The following is a 22,565-nucleotide window of genomic DNA, read 5'->3' as shown; positions in this document are numbered from 1 at the left end:
TTCAATCTTGTATCTTCATAGTCTTGGAGTCCGGCCGATGATGATAGTTCGGCTATCCGGACACCCCCTAGTCCAGGACTCCCTCAACCGCTCTCCGTTCCCTCCTCTTCGCCGATTCTGCGTCCAACTTGGCGATCTCCTCCGGCGTGCACTCCGACCGCGGCTTCGTTGGCGCCTTCTTCTTCACCTTTGCGGGCGGGTCGACGGCCAGGCCACCGGAACTCGGCGGGGCGTCGGCCATGGACGGGGGAGAGAGGGGGCGGCGGGAGGGACGTGGGAGGGTTTGGGGCAAATGGCGCCAAATGAGCGTGGGGGGTTTTGGTTTCTCCCACCGACAGGCGGGCCAGGGGAGGACAAGCGCGCGTGTCCCGCCCGTCCGCGCGCTGTCCGTTTCACCCCAAACCGAGCGCAAGTTTGAGTCGGGGATGGGTCGAAAACGGACGAAATCCGGACATTTGTCCGTTTGAGGCCGCGTGCTGGGCCGCCTCTTTTGTCCCTTTTACCCCAAACGAACGGGGACGGACATGATAGGGTCGTGCGGTGGAGTTGGCCTTAGGTGTCACGCGCCAACACACAAATGGGTGTGATTAGCCTTTTCTAGAACTGTCAGTTTAGCATTTGCTATGAGCCTTTGAGTATGGACGGATGCATGAGAAACTGCGGAAGAGTAGTAGAATCCGACCCTCACGCGCCTGCGGACATGTCGTCCATGCATGTCTGTTAACAGCGATCGATCATGTTTCAAATAATCTATTCTAAATATCTTAATTAAAAATATTAAATCTCTACTATAACGTGTAAGGTAAATCCATCTTTAAGCGAAGCTCGTCTGGCTCTGCCGTGAGCCAGCTCATAGAACACGAGGCGCCGTCGTCTTCCATGTCCTATTCTTTCTCGTCAAAGTTCGGAACCCCGACGATGCCGGTGGACGTCAGATCGATGATGGATCCATCCTGGTACAAGTTGGCGACATCAATTATAACGTGGTTGCGGCGTCTGGACTGACGCACCATATTGGGTGCCGGAGAATATGACCTCGCCTCGCCAAAGTCCACCGCCGCGAGGGTTGCCGTGCCCGCCAGATGCCTCGCATGGCTGTGATGCCGCGTCATGTTTGCGTAGGATGACGTCAGGGCCGTTCAGGGGCTATGCGAGAGGTGCGATCGCACATGGCCCCCATATCGCAGGGCCCCCCAATTTTTTGGGCCGACATTGTATATTTTGTTAGGCTATTTAATTTCTTTGCTTCACCTAAATAATTAATTAATTTCTTTGCACTGTTTTGGGCCTGTTGGCTTGGTCTGACCGCTCGAGCGCTCCCTCACAATCGCGCGATCGATCGCACGCCCCGAAGCCTCTTCCAACTACCTCCCGGTCAGCGCTCTGCCCGAGTGGCGGAGACGGGGGAGGGGGGGGGGGACCAGCGGGGGCCCTGCCCCCCTAACGATATGGATGTAGTGCTAATTTGTTCATGAACAATAAAAAAATCAGTGATTATCTGCTGTTAAAAGTCTATTTCTCGTTAGCTTAACCCTCCCCAACCTGTTTTAACAGCCTTCGGCCTCACTGATACAAATTTTCTGGCTCCGCCACTGCTCTGCCCTAATCACGGCAAGAAGCAGGATGCATGGCAGGGGCAGGCGGCAGAATTCGGCCCAAAAATTCAAACAGAAACCAACGCCAGCATGTGCCAACGCCACCAAGAAAAGAAGAAGGCAGCCGCAGCTAGCCGGCGGTCAAGCGCCCGGGCCTAGGCTCGATCTGCAGATTAATCAGGTGCGCCCCAAGACCAGGTTAATTTTCTATTCAACAATTTAATGGCTAATGAGTACATTGTATATGCGCATCAGTTCTGAAGTTAACTAATAAAATTCTACGTATATGTTTTTTGTTCAATTGGTGTAATCTTTATAGAAGATAGTTGGTTTATTAGACATATTTTGTAATAGTATACGAAATACCGAAAGCCCAATTCGGTGCCAGACTCATCTGCACCCGGTCAGAAAAAATTCAAAACAAATACAAAGAAAATAAAATAAAAATCCATTTTTTGTGATAGATAATTTAATACCAGAGGTCCACTCCAAATTCATCTTATTTGGACATCTAAGCACAACTCTTGGCAAAAAAAAAACCAAATTGGGTCAGAACAGTGTGTGAACAACAAACTTTTTTACAGGCCCTGGATTTGTATTTTTTGCTGAGAGCTGCTCAGATGTCCAAATGAGTTAAAACTTGGAGCGCATCTCACGCATAAATTTATCTATCACATAAAAAATTGGATTTTTTTGAATTTTTTAAGTATTTATTTTGATTTTTTCCGTCAGAGCAGGTGCAGATGAGCTCAGGAGCAGAAACGCCGCACTCAAGTACCATCTATTTAAAGTTTATATGACTTAAATGAGAGTATCCTTTAGTCATATTAATATTTTAGTGACAAGATTTTTTCATATTTTAAGGTATCATTCGCATTTCGCAACGGGGCCCCCAATTCCTGGAGACGGCCCTAGATGACGTCCATGATGTGTCCATCTCCTCGGCATGCCAATGAAGGGGTTGCACGTCCGCCACCGCGTTCAAACGCCAGACGAAGCACACCGCCTTCGGTGAGGCAGCGATGGCACCTAGCCCCGGATAGGAAGGAATCCGAGCATTGCCGTTGGGCGGCCTCGTCCTAGGAGTGACGGAGCACAAGCCGAATGGTCATCTCTCCTTGGGGCCACGTGGGATGAGCTCGGAGTCAACGAATCTGGAGGTGTAGGACTCAGATCCGCTGCCTGCCATGCCCGAGAAGACCGAAGATCGCCGGGCAGGAGTTTGGGTGGCGGAGGAGTGGAAGGAAGTGGAGTGAAGTTGCTAGGGTTTGGCGTGACGAGCAATGGAGAGGTATATATGTGGGTCGTGTGGGCCAGGGTGGGCTGGGTCCGACGTGACAGACGTGCTCGGGTGCCCCATATCCGCCCTACATTAGGGTTGGATATGAGGGAGGCTGAGGCGCCCGTCTGAGTTTTTTTGACTGGGCTGTCCGTTCGAGCATTTGAGAGATGTTTGGGGTGTCCAACTGTAGCCTTTGCGCTTGGCTGTTCGCCCGTTCGGGAAGTCGAACAATAATGGTACTAGTACAATGTATGCCTTTGGCAATCTGACACCGAATTAACGGTTGCACGTCCACCGCCTGAGCGAGGGAGAGCTTGCATTAGTTAGAAGTTCCTCCTTGTCCTGCGAGCCACTACGCGCAAGCTTCTCCCGTCCTGCAAGCTTCTCCTCGTTCCGCAAGTTGACGGGACACAACAAAGTAATGCTAGTCCATATTGCCTTCTTTTCGACTAATGTTGCTTAATTTGAAATGAGATAAATACATTGTCTGTCACTATAATTTGTAAATATACGATCAGTGGACTTCATAATATACGATCAGTGGACTTCATAATACGCTCATTGCGGTTAACATATACATTTTCCGGTGCTTATACGGTCACTAGCTCACCGTGGCTGAGTATGTGTGTGCATGCACGTGTAGGTTGAGCACTTGGAGCATGACCATGTGTGTTCCATCGTGTGCTCGGACATGCATGCATTAGGGCGTCACACGCATTTTTGCGTCCATGTGTACGTGTGACTGTTGGATGCATGCACGAGGTTGTAGTCCCTCACATTCTGTAGCGACCAGACCTCAAACAGTCCAGCCTCTGTGCATCAGTGTCATCCATGAATCGGTAATGCTGACACGCACAGTACTTGAGGATTTATAACAGAGTTTTAGTCACACACTTATTACATCTGTCTCAAAAGAGAACTTATTACAATAATATGACCTAAGGCCAACTAAATAAGATAACAACGTAAGGCTTGGAAGATAAAGTGAGTCCATCAACTCCAACGACATAGCTGAGTAAACAACAACGACCTATGGAACCTTACTCGTCGTCTGAAAAGTCTGCAACATGATATGTTGCAGCCCGAAACGGGTCAGCACATGGAATATGCTGCAATGTAACACATAAAGTAATGACAGAATAAATGCTATCACTACATGCATATATGGCTGGTGGAAAGCTCTATGGTTACAGTTTTGCATAAAACCAATTTTTACCTACAACAAAGGAATATACTTTATTTAATTATCATGGTGGTTGTTAAACATTGAGAACGTTCCTTCAACTCAATCCCAATTAAACATCATCAATTACCTAACAAAATTAATTTAGAGTGATGAGATCAACATGATAATCCAAGAACCAGATACTCAAGATGTCCATAACCGGGGACACGACTAATCATGATTAGTTTGTACACTCTACAGAGGTTTGCGCACTTTTCCCCACAAGACTCGATCTCCTCCGTTGAATTTCTCGCACTACATGGTGTTTGAGAAATGGATGACCGAGACACAGTCTTTCAAAAGCATTAACTCTTTACTATGGGTAGATAGTACCACCTACATCCCCTACATCTGCTAGTCTATCACTGAAAGAGGTCACACAACATACTCAACTATGCTACAACCCATAATAGCTTGTGGCTGCACATAGAAGTTTCTAGCATGAACGATCTTATGATCCCTTTGAGCCTGGGTGGCGAGCCGTAGGATGATCACACAGGTTCTCCGGGATATCCTAGGACAACACTGGATTCTCCAGATGCCCGCAACCAATCCAACTAGATGTGTATTTAAATAGTCACCTTAAGTTAACCATTAATTAACAATACTCACATCTGTCATAGATACATTCACCCAAACCACGTCTACGAGCATAGCATAGCAATCCTGAGCATAACGTAGAAGTAACTCCTAAAGGTTTGATAATAAACAGGACAATGGTTCTACCTCATCATCTACTTTCCAAACCCACATGTTATAACATATCCTAACCATGCAATATTTGTGGGTTGAAACTAATGCATAAAAACTGGGTAATAAAGGGATATGATCAAAGTGTTACTTGCCTTGCTGATGATCCGCAAAACCTAGAGACTCGTAGTAGCACGCTTCGCACTTCGGAAATTCTAGCGCAAACAAACAATAGCATAAAATAAGCACTCAACTAGAAGTACGGATAAAACTCAAATAAAAGAGCTAACAGAAAGTTCAACTGAAGAACTCCGGTTTGCAAAAAGAGTCAAATCAAACGGAGCAACGAAACTCAAACTACGAAAGAAACAAGATCCGATTACTAATCTGGACTAAAGTCAAATTTTACAGTACCAAAATCCTGTTCAAGTTGGTTAAACAGAAAAAGGGCTTCGAGGCGAAGATCTAGACGCTTATTTCATCTAATTCGGATAAACGAGCGAAACGAAGATCAGGGCAGAAATCGCGATCGAAAATAATCACGAATAAACTCTGGAAAAACAAAACAAGATGAACAGGCTAACGAACGAACGTTCGCTATCTATGACTAACCGACGAACACCATTCATTAAAACGAATGTGCGGACGAACGTCCGCTAACTAACTAAACCGGAAAAAAACCAAACCGATCTAACAAAAAAAAACTAGATCTAGGTTTAAAAAAAGACGGACGGTTTAAAAAAAAAACGAATGGCGGCGGCGGCGTATACCTCCGGCGAAGCTCTGGCCGCCGCCACTAGTAGTGCTCTTACCTCGACGTCGCCGCCACCCTGCTGCTCCATGGTGAGCCGCCACTGGCCGCGGCCGGTGCCGAATGCCGACCCCTCGCCGGCCCACCGGTCCCACGCCAGGACCTCCTCCTCGCGGACCCCGGCATACTCCATCGTTGTCACGCGACATCCGAACGGGACGCGCTCCAGCATGTCGAACCGCTCCGCATAGGAGCGCAGGTATGCCGCGGCCTGGGCGTGGTCCGGGAACACCTTGGCGACCTCCGGCGACCAGGGGAAGTTGGAGAACTCGTAGAGCGCGTGTGGCGTCTGCAGGCACGTGGACGCCAGCGCACGCGCCCACACACTGCCAATGGCATTGGAGGACTGGAAGACGACCGGCCGGAGGCCGCGCTCCAGCGCGTGCTTGCACGCCGCCAGGCCGCTCGCGCCGGCGCCGACGATGGCCACCCTCTTCTGTGTCTTCTCCTTGATGGGATGTGCATGGGCTGCGTGTCGACTGGCTGGATAGCGTGTTTGATATGGGCTCGCATTTGCTTGTGAGGAGTGGGGATTGAGGCCAACTCCACCGCACCACCCCAAACGGACGTCCAGTTTGGCCGGATTTTGTCTTTTGCGGCGGCAATGGGTTCGCCCATGTCTGCTTCTGTCCGTTGGGTCGTGAGTGCGCCCAACGCGCTGCCGCACCCCAAACCATGTCCATGTTGGACGTGTTAAAAAACAGAAAAACTTAAATAAAATGATTAAAAAAGTAAATAAACGCAGTTAAAAAAACTTAAAACATAAGTTAGGGGTCACGACCACAAAACGACCCAGTTTCACGGTTCACTTAATGGCCCAGTGCAATAATTAACACAAAAACAAAATAAAAAACGCCGCCCGCGTGCTCCTGCCGCGCCCGTCGATGCCGTGGCCGTGGCCGTCTTCAGTGGCCGCCGGTGTCGTCGTCGTCGCTGATGAGGTCGACGTAGGCCGGCGGCGTCGAGAGGTGGGCCGACGGTCTGTGGTGCGCGGGGGCGGGCTCGATGGTGGCAGGTGCCTACACCACCTCCTCCCGTGGCGAGGCGTCCCGCTCCGGTGGCCGCGGCGGAGTGGGGCACCAGTTCACGCCCCCACGGCGTGCGCCATCTCCGAAGCCGTGCACGACCAGCTCCGCTGCTGGCCCACCAGACCCGGATGGAACGTGGCCACCGGCGCGTCGTCCATCACCTCCTCTGCCTCCACCATATCCCGCTCGGGGATGGCAACGTCGTCGGCCGCAGAGAGGGCCATCGTCTCCTCTAGGCCTGACCATTGGCGCTCATGATGCGGGTTCATGGAGTCCTCCATGACACGTTGCATGAGCCGGACCTCCTCCTCCGCTGTCATGTGAGGAGGTGGAGGTGGTGACGGATACGGGAAGGAGACGGTGTGGGCGTGAGGCCGTGCACCCGTGTACGCCCGCACACCTCCCGTCGTGGCCGCCGCGGCCCCGACGCCGTGCCGGCGAAGTAGAAGGCGCGCTGCACGTCGTGCAAGTCCTGGAGCCACGTGTCCTAGAGCATGGAGTCGGGACCGTACCTATCATCATAGTAGAGGTCATCGGGGAGGAGGCGGTGGCGGCACTCGATCTCATCATGGCGCGCATGGCCGCTCATCGGCACCGGCGGGATCGGGACCTGCTACGTCTTGAGGTTGCGTTGGTTTTCCTTAAAAAGGAAAGGGTGATGCAGCGATAGTAGCGTAAGTATTACCCTCATTTTTTGGGAACCAAGGTATCAATCCAGTAGGAGGCTCCTCACAAGTCCCACGCACCTACACAAACAAACAAGAACTCGCAACCAACGCAATAAAGGGGTTGTCAATCCCTTCACGACCACTTGCAGAAGTGAGATCCGATAGAGATAATATGATAAGATAAATATATTTTTGGTATTTTATGATATAGATTGGAAAAGTAAAGATGAAAATAAAAGTAGATTGAAAGCTTATATGATAAAAGATAGACCCGGGGCCATAGGTTTCACTAGTGGCTTCTCTCAAGATAGCATAATTATTACGGTGGGTGAATAAATTATTGTTGAGCAATTGATAAAAAAGCACATAGTTACGAGATTATCTAGACATGATCATGTATATAGGCATCACGTCCGTAACAATTAGACCGACTCCTGTCTGCATCTATTACTATTACTCCACACATCGACCGCTATCCATTCATGAAGAACAGAGTAACGCATTAAGAAAGATGACATGATGTAGAGGAATAAACTCATGTAATATGATATAAACCCCATCTTTTTATCCTCGATGGCAACAATACAATACGTGCCTTGCTGCCCCTGCTATCACTGGGAAAGGACACCACAAGATTGAACCCAAAGCTAAGCACTTCTCCCATTGTGGGAAACATCAATCTAGTAGGCCAAACCAAACTGATAATTCGAAGAGACTTGCAAAGATAACTTAATCACACATAAAATAATTCAGAGGAGATTCAAATATTTCTCATGGATAAACTTGATCATAAACCCACAATTCATTGGATCTCGACAAACACACCGCAAAAAAGAGTTACATTGAATAGATCTCCAAGAAGAGGAAGGAGAACTTTGTATTGAGAATCAAAGAGAGAGAAGAAGCCATCTAGCTAATAACTATGGACCGAAAGGTCAATGGTAAACTACTCACAACTCATCGGAGAGGCCTTGGAGATGATGTAGAGGCCCTCCATGATCGATTCCCCCTTCGGCGGAGCGCCGTCGAAGGTTCCAAGATGGGATCTCGCGGATACAGAAAGTTACGGTGGTGGAAATAGTTTTTCGTGGTCGCTTCTGATGTTTTCGGGGTACATGGGTATATGTAGGAGGAAGAAGTAGGTCGGTGGACGCTCGAGGGGCCCAGGAGGGTGGGGGGCGCGCCCACTTGTAGGGGGCGCGCCGGGCACCCTCGTGGACGCCTCGCTTGTTTCTTGACTTCCACTCCAAGTCCTCTGGATCACGTTTGTTCCAAAAAGATCGCTCCCGAAGGTTTCAGTCCGCTTGGACTCCGTTTGATATTCCTTTTCTTCGAAACACTGAAATAGGCAAAAAAAACAGCAATTCGGGTTGGGCCTCCGGTTAGTAGGTTAGTCCCAAAAATGATATAAAAGTGTAAAGTAAAGCCCATAAACATCCAAAACAGGTAATATAATAGCGTGGAACAATCAAAAATTATAGATACGTTGGAGACATATCAAGCATCCCCAAGTTTAATTCATGCTCGTCCTCGAGTAGGTAAATGATAAAAACAGAATTTTTGATGTGGAATGCTACCTAGCATATTTCTCAATGTATTTCTCTTTATTGTGGCATGAATGTTCAGATCCAAATGATTCAAAATAAAAGTTCATATTGACATAAGAAATAGTAATACTTCAAGCATACTAATAAAGCAATCATGTCTTCTCAAAATAACATGACTAAAAAAAGTTCATCCCTACAAAATCATATAGTTTGGTCATGCTTCATTTTCGTTACACAAGAATGCTCTCATCATGCACAACCTCGATGACGAGCCAAGCAATTGTTTCATACTTTAGTAATCTCAAACTTTTTTTAACCTTCACGCAATACATGAGCGTGAGCCATGGATATAACACTATGGGTGGAATAGAATATAATAATAGGGGTTATGTGGAGAATACAAAAAAAAGAGAAAGTCTCACATTGACGCGGCTAATCAACGGGTTATGGAGATGCCCATCAATTGATGTCAATGCGAGGAGTAGGGATTGCCATGCAACGGATGTACTAGAGCTATAAATGTATGAAAGCTCAACAAAAGAAACTAAGTGGGTGTGCATCCAACTTGCTTGGTCATGAAGACCTAAGGCATTTTGAGGAAGCCCATCGTTGGAATATACAAGCCAAGTTCTATAATAAAAAATTTCCACTAGTATATGAAAGAGACAACAAATGAGACTCTCTATATGAAGAACATGATGCTACTTTGAAGCACAAGTGTGGAAAAAGATAGTAACATTGTCCCCTTTATATTTTTATTTTTTGGGGCCTTCCTTTTTTTATTTGGCCTTTTTTTTCTTTTTTTTTTCTTTGGCGTTTTTTTTAATTTGGCCTTTCCCTTTTTTTATTAGGGACAATGCTCTAAAAAATGATGATCATCACACTTCTATTTACTTGCAACTCATGAATTACAACTCGATACTAGAATGTAGTATGACTCTATATGAATGCCTCCAGCGGTGTACTGGGATATGAGATGACTCAAGAGCGACATGTATAAAAATTATGCATGGTGGCTTTGCCACAAATACGATGTCAACTACATGATCATGCAAAAAGCAATATGACAATGATGAAGTGTGTCATAATAAATGGAATGGTGGAAAGTTGCATGGCAATATATTTCGGAATGGCTATGGAAATGCCATAATAGGTAGGTATGGTGGCTGTTTTGAGGAAGATATAAGGAGGTTTATATGTGATAGAGCGTATCGTATCATGGGGTTTGGGTGCACCGGCGAAGTTTGCACCAACTCTCAAGGTGAGAAAGGGCAATGCACGGTACCGAAGAGGCTAGCAATGATGGTAAGGTAAAAGTGCGTATAATCCATGGACTCAACATTAGTCATAAAGAACTCATATACTTATCTTACATTCTTAAGAAGTTGCTCCCCACTTCTACCAATTCTCTCAACATGCACACTGTCCACATCATCTCCATGCCACATCAACGATAAGTCCAACCACTGTCCACACAACTGTGATCTGGCGCGAGCGAGAACTGCATGCATGCACATGTGAGGCCAACAAATGGGCGAACAAACCCCAAGGAGAATTAGTGTCACAAGCAAGCACGCATCCAGTTACATCCAAGCACATGCATGTCTCCACTTTAGGTGCACTTAATTAAACCCATGCATGCAATTAACCATGGCTGAATTGAGGGAGGATTTTACTCCCTTCGCAGTCCCAGCCGTAACATTTATTTTCGGGCGCGTTATCAACTCCGTCGTACGTTCCTTTCACTCTGCCCCCTCTGTTTCTCTTTCTCTCCGTCTTCTATGTCCAGTTCCAATGGAACAAATAAATCAATCCTTTGGTTTTATGTTTGGACACCGTTCAACAATACTCACTCAAGAGCGATGATGACATTGATGGCGAGGTGCCGCTGCAGCCAAGCCTTCGTAGTCATTGCCACCGGAGACACATGCACGTTGCTGCCTACCTAGGCCCCTGTAATCTTCGCCGTTTCATCGAGCCTTGCACACCGTCGCTGATGAATCAAGCCCCGTAGGCTCCGTTGCCCCAAGGCACACACCCCGGCATCGTCCAGAGCTCCCGGTGGGAAACACGTGCCACCGTCAGCGTCCTCCTCCAACATCAACTACATCAAAGGACAAAGGTGGGGGCAGTCCTTCCTCTCTGCATCCTTAGATCTGAGCGAATTTTTCGAGTTAGCTTCAGTTAGAAGCTTTGTTTGTGTGTGGTACTAGGAAGCCTATTTTTTTAGAAAAATGAAGCTTTGTTCCGTAGCCACCTCCTCCACGTCAGCATGTCCGGTCTGCCTTTGTCACTTACGTTGCCGAGATATGATGGATCATGCTCATCTCTCTGATCTGGTTCGTTTTGATTAGAAGCACTTGATGGTGAAAAAACTTTTTAGTATTTGTATTCTTCTTGAAGGAATAAACATATGAAACTTATTATGTACTACCTGCAACTACAGTACTACATCTCTCTCACACACACGCATTTGTATGAAAAATCATATCGGTATTTTTTGTTGCTTTCCTATGATTTGTAGAATCAGAGAATATGACATAGTGCAGTTCATATTCAATATGTTCTTTCACGGCAGTGTTATTCCACAGTGGCATGAGATCGATGTAATACCTGAGTGGTACCATTGTCGCTCTTCTACTGCAGGTGTTCAAAACAGAAGGTTTTGTCTGATGGTTGCTAGGCATCCGGAGGCACTTGCATTTCATCCAAAAGAAGGCAAGGAGCTATAATTATTGTTTATCTGATGTGTTTTATGTTCGAAGATAGATGCTGGAATAGTAACTCATGTTCAGTTTCAAGCATGTGCCGTATAATTACGATCAAACAATCTTTTGTAAGGCTAAGCACTTGGGATTATGTCTTCAAACCTATAGCATATCTTGACAAATGTAAGAATAATTCTTCTATGTGGTTACAATATCATTATATGATTGCTCAAATGGGTATTAGGTTGCATCTCAACTATACGTTCCTTCTATTCCATTTTAGTGATGTATTCTAATGAGACAGTACTACCCAATTTATCTTTGGAGTTTTAGGAAACAGACTTCTCTTATCATTCCATAAAAGGTTCCATATAATTATTTCTCACTACAAATCTTATGTGCAATACTACAAATTCCCGCAGCAACGCGCGGGGTATCATCTAGTTGCAAAAATCTACAAGTCATCAAAAACCAAGCACTACGTGCATTCTCCTAGGGGGATAGATTGGTAGGAAAAGACCATCGCTTGTCCCCGACTGCCACTCATAAGGTTGTCAATCAAATAACACCTCATGCTTCAAATTTGTCACACAACGGTTACCATACGTGCATGCTACGTGACTTGCAAACCTCAACACAAGTATTTCTTAAATTCATAATTACATCAACTAGCATGACTCTAATATTACCACCTCCATATCTCAAAACAATTATTAAGCATCAAGTTGATCATAGTATTCAATTCACTTCCTATGATAGTTTTTATTATGCCCAACTTGGATGCCCACCATTCTATGACCAATTTTATAACCATAGCAAATACCATGCTGTTCTAAAAGACTCTCAAAATAATATAAGTGAAGCATGAGAGATCAACAATTTTGTACAAAATTAATCCACCGCCGTGCTCTAAAAGATATAAGTGAAGCACTAGAGAAAAAATTATCTAGCTCAAAAGATATAAGTGAAGCACATCGAGTATTCTAATAAATTTCAAATCAAGTATTTCTCTTCCAATAGGTGTGTACAGTAAGTATGATTGTGGTAAACTAAAAAGCAAAGACTAATATCATACACGACGCTCCAAGCAAAACACATATTATGTGGCGAATAAAAATATAGCTCCAAGCAAAGACTAATATCATACACGACCTCCAAGCTTATGCTTTTGGTTATCCTTGAATATCTTGGGGTGCCATGGGCATCCCCAAGCTTAGGATTTTGCCACCCTTTATTCTATAGTTCATCAAATCTTTACCCAAAACTTAAAAACTTCACAACACAAAACTCAACAGGAAATCTCATAAGCTCCGTTAGTGCAAGAAAGAAAAACCACCACATAAGGTACTGTAATGAACTCATTCTTTATTTATATTTGTGTTAAACCTACTGTATTCCAACTTTTCTATGGTTCATACCCCTACATACTAGCCATAGATGCATCAAAATAAGCAAACAACACACTAAAAGCAGAATCTGTCAAAAACAGAACAGTTTGTAGCAATCTGTAACTTTCGAATACTTCTGGAACATTAAAAATCCTACCAAAACAGGAAGTCCTAGGACATTTGTCTATTGATCTACAGCAAAAAGAATCAACGCAAAAGCACGTTTCTGTGATTTATTGAATTTTTTCTCGTGCACGCAAAGTTTCTGTTTTTCAGCAGAATCAAATTAACTCTTACCATAGGTTATCCTATAGGTTCTACTTGGCACAAACACTAATTAAAACAAGAAAACACATCTAAACATAAAGTAAATGCAAAATTTATTACTAAACAGAAGCAAAAACAAAAAAAACTAAAATAAAATTGGGTTGCCTCCCAACTAGCGCTATTGTTTAACGCCACAAGCTAGACATAAAAGCGAGGATAGATCTAAATAGTGCCATCTTTGACACTTGTATTCATAAGTAGCTCGCATGATAGATTCATAAGATAATTTGACTTTATTTCTTGGAAAGTGCTCCATGCCTTTTCTTAATGGAAATTGGAATCTAATACTCCCTTCCTTCATATCAATAATCGCACCAATCGTTCTAAGGAAAGGTCTACCAAGAATAATAGGACATAAAAGATTGCAATCTATGTCAAGAACGATAAAATCTACGGGCACATAGTTCCTATTTGCAACAATAAGAACATCATTGATCCTTCCCATAAGCTTTTTAATGGTGGAATCCGCAAGGTGCAAATTTAAAGAGCAATCATCAAGACCATGGAAACCTAGAATATCACATAAAAGTTTTTGGAATTGTGGAAACACTAGCACCCAAATCACACAAAGCATAACACTCATGATCTTTAATTTTAATCTTTATAGTAGGTTCCCACTCATCATTAAGTTTTCTAGGTATAGAAACTTCCAAATTAAGTTTTTCATCGTAAGATTGCATCAAGGCGTCAACAATATGTTTGGTAAAGGCTTTATTTTGACTATAAGCATGAGGAGAATTCAACACAGATTGCAACAAGGAAATACAATCTTCTAAAGAACAATTATCATAATCAAATTCCTTAAAATCCAAGATAGTGGGTTCTATGCTACTTAAAGTCTTGACCTCTCCAATCCCACTTTTACCAAATTTAGCATCAAGATCTAAAAACTCCGAATCATTGGGACGCCTTTTAACTAAAGTTGACTCATCTCCAGTCACATCATTATTAAGATTCATATTGAAAAACAAATATTTAATAGGGGACACATCAATAACTTTTAGATCTTCATCATTATTTTCATGGAAACTAGAAGAACACGCCTTCACAAAGCAATCTTTCTTGGCACGCAATCTAGCGGTTCTTTCTTTGCACTCATCAATGGAAATTCTCATGGCTTTGAGAGACTCATTGATATCATGGTTAGGAGGAGTAGATTTAAGTTTCAAAGAATCAACATCAAGCGAAAGTCTATCAACGTTCCTAGCCAAATCATGAACTTTAAGCAATTTTTCTTCAAGCAAGGCATTAAAATTCTTTTGAGAGACCATAAATTCTTTCACACTCTTTTCAAAATCAGAGGGCATCTTATTAAAATTTCCATAGGAATTATTGTAGGAATTTCCATAATTATTAGAGGGATTACTAGGGAACGGTCTACGATTAAAGTTTCCTTTATAAGCATTGTTACCAAAATTATTCCTACCAACCAAATTCACATCCATATCTTCATTATTATTCCCTATCAAAGTAGACAAAGGCATATCATTGGGATCAATAAGAGCACTCTTAGTAGCAAACAATTTCATAACTTCATCCACCTTTCCACTCAAAACATTAATTTCTTCTATATCATGCACTTTTTTACTAGTAGATCTTTCGGTGTGCCATTGAGAATAATTAGCCATAATATTATCAAGGAGTTTAGTAGCTTATTCTAAGGTGATTTCCATAAACGTGCCTCCCGCGGCCGAATCTAAAAAATTTCTAGAAGTAAAATTCAATCCGGCATAAAATTTTTGTATGATCATCCATAAATTCAAACCATGAGTAGAGCAATTGCGAATCATCAATTTCATTCTTCCCAAGATTGGGCAACATGCTCATGATCAAGTTGTTTAAAATTCATAATATCGTTCCTAAGAGAGATGATCTTAGCGGGAGGAAAATACTTAGAGATAAAGGCATCTCTGCACTTATTCCATGAATCAATACTATTTTTAGGCAAAGACGAAAACCAAATTTTAGCACGATCTCTAAGTAAAAATGGAAATAACTTTAATCTAACAATATCATTATCCGTATCTTTCTTCTTTTACATCTCACACAAATCTACAAATTTGTTTAGATGGGTAGCGACATCTTCACTAGGAAGGCTGGAGAATTGATCTTTCATCACAAGATTTAGCAAGGCAACATTAATTTCACAAGACTCAACATCATTAAGAGGAGCAATCGGAGTACTAAGGAAATCATTATTATTGGTATTGGAAAAACCACACAATTTGGTATTATCTTGCGCCATCGTGACAAGTAATCCAACACACAAGCAAACAAAAAGGCAAGCAAAAGAGAAAGGAGATTGGGAAAGAGAAGGTGAATAAAACGACAAATGTGAAGTGGGGGAGAGGAAAACGAGAAACAAATGGCAAATAATGAAGTGCGAGGGAGATGAGTTTGTGATGGGTACTTGGTATGTCTTGACTTGAGCGAAGACCTACCCGGCAACGGCGCCAGAAATCCTTCTTGCTACGTCTTGAGCTTGCGTTGGTTTTCCTTTAAGAGGAAAGGGTGATGCAACAATAGTAGCGTAAGTATTTCCCTCAGTTTTTGAGAACCAAGGTATCAATCCGGCAGGAGGCTCCTCACAAGTCCCACACACCTACACAAACAAACAAGAACTTGCAACCAACGCAATAAAGGGTTTGTCAATCCCTTCACGACCACTTGCGAAAGTGAGATCTGATAGAGATAATATGATAAGACAAATATATTTTTGGTATTTTATGATATAGATTGGAAAAGTAAAGATGCAAATAAAAGTAGATTGAAAGCTTATATGATAAAAGATAGACCCGGGGGTCATAGGTTTCACTAGTGGCTTCTCTCAAGATAGCGTAATTATTACGGTGGGTGAAAAAATTACTGTCGAGCAATTGATAGAAAAGCGCATAGTTATGAGATTATCTAGGCATGATCATGTATATAGGCATCACGTCCGTAACAAGTAGACCGACTCCTGTCTGCATCTACTACTATTACTCCACACATCGACCGCTATCCATTCATGAAGAACATCGTAACGCATTAAGAAAGATGACATGATGTAGAGGGATAAACTCATGCAATATGATATAAACCCCATCTTTTTATCCTCGATGGCAACAATACAATACATGACTTGCTGCCTCTGCTGTCACGGGGAAAGGACACCGCAAGATTGAACCCAAAGCTAAGCACTTCTCCCATTGCAAGAAAGATTAATCTAGTAGGCCAAACCAAACTGATAATTCGAAGAGACTTGCAAAGATAACTTAATCACACATAAAATAATTCAGAGGAGATTCAAATATTTCTCATAGATAAACTTGATCATAAACCCACAATTCATCGGATCTCGACAAACACACCGCAAAAAAGAGTTTCATTGAATAGATCTCCAAGAAGAGGAAGGAGAACTTTGTATTGAGAATCAAAGAGAGAGAAGAAGCCATCTAGCTAATAACTCTGGATCCGAAGGTATGTGGTAAACTACTCACAACTCATCGGAGAGGCCTTGGAGATGATGTAGAGGCTCTCCGTGATTGATTTTCCCTCCGGCGGAGCGCCTGCGAAGGCTCCAAGATGGGATCTCGCGGATACAGAAGGTTACGGCGGTGGAAATAGTTTTTCGTGGTCGCTTATGATGTTTTCGGGGTACATGGGTATATGTAGGAGGAAGAAGTAGGTCGATGGACGCTCGAGGGGCCCATGAGGGTGGGGGGCACGCCCATCTGTAGGGGGCGCGCCGGGCACCCTTGTGGCCGCCTCACTTGTTTCTTGACTTCCACTCGAAGTCCTCTGGATCACATTTGTTCCAAAAAGATCGCTTCTGAAGGTTTCATTCTGTTTGGACTCTGTTTGATATTCCTTTTCTTCGAAACACTGAAATAGGCAAAAAAAATAGCAATTCGGGTTGGGCCTCCGGTTAGTAGGTTAGTCCCAAAAATGATATACAAGTGTAAAGTAAAGCCCATAAACATCCAAAACAGGTAATATAATAGAATGAAACAATCAAAAATTATAGATACGTTGAAGACGTATCAGGACCCGGTCGGCGGAGAGGTGCCAATTGTTGGGGAGGTGGACGTCGCTCCACGGGACCGGCGTCCTCGTCTCCCAGTAGCGCCGGCATACATCAGCGTTGATGTACTGCCGGTTGCGCTCGCCGGCGGGCCTAGGGCCGATGGTGATGGGGGCAGGCGTGGGGGCCCGGCACGGTGGCGATGCGGACTCCTCCTTCTTCACGGAGCCGCGGCGGCGTCCCGACGAGAAGGCAGCCTCGCGGTCGTGCTTCCCCTTGCGGCCGTAGTTCCAGAGCCCCATGGCTGCGAGGCGGCTGGCCGGCAAGTTCTAGGCTATGGTTTGGGGGTGTCGGGTTTCGAGGAGGCCGCGGGGTGGAGTGGGGGAGTGTGGACGACGACTAGTCCACGGCTTCCCCATTTAAGAAGGACCGCGACCGTTCACCTGGACGGATGACAGGTGGACCCGGCCGCGCGTGCGCATTGATGTTGGCGGATGGGAGGTAGGTGACCGCCTACCACGCGGTCCCGACGCGGACGAGCGCGTCCGTTTGCTGTCCGCCGCGACTCAAACCGGCACATGTTTGCGCTCGAAATAGGTTGGTCCGGACACAAAACAGACAAGATGGATACGGGCCGTCACGCGCTGACTCGACCGTTTTGTCCCTTTTACCTCAAACGGACGGGACCGGACAGGATGGGGTCGCGCGGTGAAGTTGGGCTGATGAGGGTGATGCAGAACGTGGCTGGGTTCAGCTGAATTTGGACTTTGCAGGTCACATGCTTTGGTCGTGTATACATGCCACTCGAGTGAGCTAATGCTAGTAGGCTCCTAGCTTATGTGTCACGCGGCATCACGCAAATGGGTGTGGTTAGCTTTTTCTAGAACTGTCAGTTTAGCATTTGCTATGAGTGGTGACTGGTGAGACGTGCAAGAAACTAGTGGAGAGTGCTAGGTCGAGCAGTGGTTACAGCAGGTCTTCGTTTTGCGCTACTAATTTTCGTGCAGATTCCGGAGAGGGCTCGTCAAATCTACGCTTAGCCTATCATATCTCTTCGTCAAGAAGATGTAGGAGAAATGTGTAAAAGATGATAGCGATGGTCGCCGATCAGGAAAAATATGCATCGTCGAGGGAAGAAAAGCATTGATCGGCACGTGGTGAATCAAGCTTCCTTTTTCTTTTCCGGATTACTACTCAACTCTTAGTATTCATGCAATCAGCCCAGAACCAATCCAGATCATGGTTCTGCCTTTTTTCTTAAAAAACTTTTAACCTATTCATCAATTGTCAAGGTAGTACAAAGAAACTAGAAGTAGAATTTACATCCAGTTCCGTAGACCACCTAGCGAAGACTACAAGCACTGAAGCAAGCCAAACGCGCGCCGCCGTCATCGCCCCTTCCTCGTCGGAGCCGGGCGAACATTGTTGTAGTAGACAGTCGGGAAATCGTCGTCCTAAGGCCCCATAGGACCAGCGCACCAGAACAACAACCGCAATCGATAAAGAGAAGTGTAGATCAGAAGAATCCAACCTGCAGACACATAAACGTAGACTGGATCCAGTCGGATCCACCGAAGACAAACGCCAACCGGATCACACGAGATCCGTCGGAGACAAACCTCCACGCGCCTTTCGATAACCCTTGAAACATCACCAAGACGGGGGCTAGGCACCTTATTCCATCTTCAACAAGCCGCCACCGCCTCGTCTTCTTGAGCATGGCACAAACGCTAACAAAACTCAGAAAAACACCTAAAAACGGAGCCCTCCCGCCGGCAACGATCGGGATCCACCGCACCTCCATGGTAGGAGACGAGTCGGACCAGCGACGGCATCGACGAGAGGCGGGGAAACCTAGATGAGAGTTCAGCAGGAGGAGGCAGGAGCGAAGCAGAGTTATGGTTCTGCCTTCTAATTTGGCAAAACTAGCTAAGCTATTGTTGACTTTGTTTTGAGAGCGGGTTATACACGAGTAATACAAGAATCACGAAGACCCATTAGGTGCTTGATCTCCCTAACTAACGATGAATATATCGATCTGGCCAAATCCCACGTTTGGATCAGTTTGGCTGCAATGATAGAATCCAGCTCAACCATGATAGAATCAAGCTTCCAACGTGCCAGCGGTTTCAGGCACAACCAATACGGCTGAGGACATGTATTCCGACTAAATATCTCCACCAAAATATGAACGTTTTGGTAGGCCGTCTTATATTTTGGTATTATATATATGTTGCTTTTTTGCGGGGATAATATATACTAGAAGAGTTGGGCGCGGCTTTGCTGTGCCGTTGATGTCATTGGGTTTTTATATTTTTTACTCCATCTATTTCAAAATATAAGGTGCATTAGTTTTTTGAAATGTCAAACCTCTTTAAGTTTGACCACATTTCTGTAAAAATATATCAATAACCATAATATCAAATTGGATCTTTAGATTCATCATGAAATGAATTTTCATATTTCATTTATTTAGTATTGTGGATCTCGATATTTTTGGCTCTGAACATGGTCAAAGTTAAAAGAATTTGACTTTTTAATAAACTAATACACCTTATATTTTGAAAGGACGGAGTATTTGGTTTGATTAGTGGGAAATATGATGGAGTGTGTGTGTTTTTTATTCATATAATGCGGTGTTTTGATGGGCCTTTTGTAGTGTGATTTTGTGTTGTCTGCTAAGGAGAACTTTTTTGCATCAATGGCAGCATGTAATATATTGATGCTACTGTGTCACATGTTGGCGCTTCATTTTTCCAAGTGATGAGGGTGCACAAGATTTGTATGGTTTTATAGCCCGGTTGCTTTTGATTGATTTGAAAAGTTCTTGACCCAGTCAAAATCATGAATCAAGTTCAATATTGAATTTCTCATTTGAATGAGAGAGCTTCAAAAATAAAAGAGCACTCTTGATTAAAAGAATTAAGTGAGAAATTGGTCAAAATCGATGACCTCAGTTGATGAGAGGCCTCCAATCCTAGGGAGCTTAGTGGTATATAGTAGATGTTGCTAGTGAAATATATACGTTGCTAGTGAAATACCAAACAAAATACACAAAAAAGATGGGTCCGACTATGTCACATCTAGATGTGAGATAATACCTCACATCTAACTATGACATCATCCCACATCAGCAGATAAATAAAGCCCTACCATTGTATTGTTTGTTTGGTTTTGTTTTCTTGTTGTCTTTTTTTGTTTGTCGCCCAGGACACCCAGCCCAGAATGATGGGAGCTTCTCTGACTGGCCTAGCCTAGTGTCAAACTGACAATGAGTAGTTATGTGCAAATATCCCCCAAAAGGAATGTCCCGTGAGGCCATGTTTCGAACTGCGGACCTTTTATTGGTGCACTTGTCATGCCCAATATGCGACCCTATTCTAAAGGAACTCGAAGGTCCCACCAAAGATAGAAGCGCATATTGGAGATGTTTTTGCAAGGTGGATATCATTACATCGTACCATTACATAATAGTTGGTGATACATACAAGAGGCATACAATGCCACATGAATACAACAACATCATACATAAGAGCAACATCCGACTACGGATAAAACACAAACAGAAACTCAAATGACATCCACCCTGCTAGCCCAGGCTGCCGACCAGGAACCTATCCCCTGAACAAAGAAGAAGCAGAAGAAGAACTCCAAAACAAGTAAATCATCGCTCTCGCGTCATGATCATCACATACCTGTACCTGCAACTGTTGTTGTAATAATCTGTGAGCCACGAGGACTCAGCAATCCCATTACCATGGGTATCAAAACTAGCAAATCTTAATGGGTATGGAATGGATAAGTGGTGAGGTTGCAGCAAGCGACTAAGCATGTATGGTGACTAACTTACAAATACAAGAATGAGATGAGAATCTATGCAAACGGTCGCAAACTAGTAATGATCAAGAAGTGATCCTGAACTACTTACGTTCAAACATAACCCAACCGTGTTCTCCTCTCGAACTTTCTCGAAAAGAGACAGTCACGGTTACACACGCGGTTGGTGTATTATAAAAGAGTTCACTTCAAGTCCTCTACAACCGGATATTAAAAACTCCCATCTGCCACATAACCGCGGGCACGACTCTCGAAAGTTTAAACCCTACAGGGATGTCCCAACTTAGCCCATTATAAGCTCACGATCCGCGGAGAAAATCCTGCATCACGGACATCCGATCAGACTCGGGATCCCGGTGCACAAGACATTTCGACAATGGTAAAAGAAAACCAGCAAGACCTCCCGGTGTGCCGACAAATCCCAATAGGAGCCGCACGTATCTCGTTCTCAGGGCACAACGGATGGGCAATACGTCGGGTTGGCTGAGACCCTGGTTGCCCAGGGGGCGCCGGACATCGCCCAGGTTGGACCAACACTCAGAGGAGCATTGGCCGGGGGGTTGATTAAAATACTATGGGGCCGACCAAAATCCCCTATTTAAGTTTAAGTTGTTATTAGGCAAATGGAAAACCAATGTTGGGCCTTGCTGGAAGAGTTTTATTCAAAGCGAACTGTCAAGAGGGTCCCATACCCCTCACCGTGTTAGGGACGCAAAATCAAGGAACATAACACCAGTATGAAGGAAACTAGGGCGGCAAGAGTGGAACAAAACACTAGGCATAAGGCTGAGCCTTCCACCCTTTACCAAGTATATAGATGCATTAATTAAATAAGAGATATTGTGATATCCCAAAATATCCATGTCCTAAAATGGAACAACCTGCAACTGCACCTGCAATTAGCAACGCTATAAGAGGGGCTGAGCAAAGCGGTAACATAGCCAAACAACGGTTTGCTAGGAAGGGTGAAAAAAGGTTAGAGACTGTCATGGCAATTTGGGAGGCTTGATAAACAAGTGGTAGGAAGCGCGACATAGCGATAGCATCGAGACAACTAGCATGGCAAAGATAGTAGTGAGATCCAGGGTAACGGTCATCTTGCCTGAAATCTCGCTAGGAAGAAGAACGAGTCCATGAAGAAGACGAACGAACAAAGACGAACAAAGCGTAGTTGAACGAATCCTCACGGTCGCAACGAAACAGGAACTATCGAGAAGAAGCACAATCGGAAAGAAGCAAATAACATGGTGAACACACAACACATAAACATGACATGATGCTCAACCAAGTATGATGCATGACAAAGCTATATGATGCTACTCATGGCAAGAGATGATGCATACAAGAACACACATCAGGGCAAGTTTAAATGAGGCCGGAAACAACATATAACAATTCCGGTAAGTCCTCATATGCAAATTTCGAAATTGATCCAGATATGAAAACACATTATGTT

At 44.3% G+C, this 22,565-nt stretch overlaps 1 protein-coding gene across 1 annotated transcript; it reads right to left on the bottom strand.

Moving 5' to 3' along the window:
- Nucleotides 1–5,496: 5,496 nt before the first annotated feature.
- LOC119310010 (probable flavin-containing monooxygenase 1) lies at nt 5,497–6,855 on the bottom strand. Its single transcript, XM_037585881.1, has 3 exons — nt 6,756–6,855; nt 5,605–6,071; nt 5,497–5,502 (listed from the first exon to the last, which is right to left on the bottom strand). The coding sequence occupies exons 1-3, from the start codon at nt 6,853–6,855 to the stop codon at nt 5,497–5,499; spliced, it is 573 nt and encodes a 190-aa protein (XP_037441778.1).
- Nucleotides 6,856–22,565: the final 15,710 nt, after the last annotated feature.

This window comes from Triticum dicoccoides, chromosome 5B (assembly GCF_002162155.2).
Source record: "Triticum dicoccoides isolate Atlit2015 ecotype Zavitan chromosome 5B, WEW_v2.0, whole genome shotgun sequence".
NCBI classification, from domain to species: domain Eukaryota; kingdom Viridiplantae; phylum Streptophyta; class Magnoliopsida; order Poales; family Poaceae; genus Triticum; species Triticum dicoccoides.
This window is presented reverse-complemented; position numbering and strand designations above follow the sequence as displayed.

Excerpts from the sequence above, each read along its gene's own strand:
- LOC119310010 (XM_037585881.1), bottom strand. The coding sequence starts at position 6,855 with ATGGCCCTCTCTGCGGCCGACGACGTTGCCATCCCCGAGCGGGATATG. Across the intron at positions 6,072-6,755 it reads GGTGGCCACGTTCCATCCGG|CCCATGCACATCCCATCAAG; the intron begins GTCTGGTGGGCC and ends GTCGACACGCAG.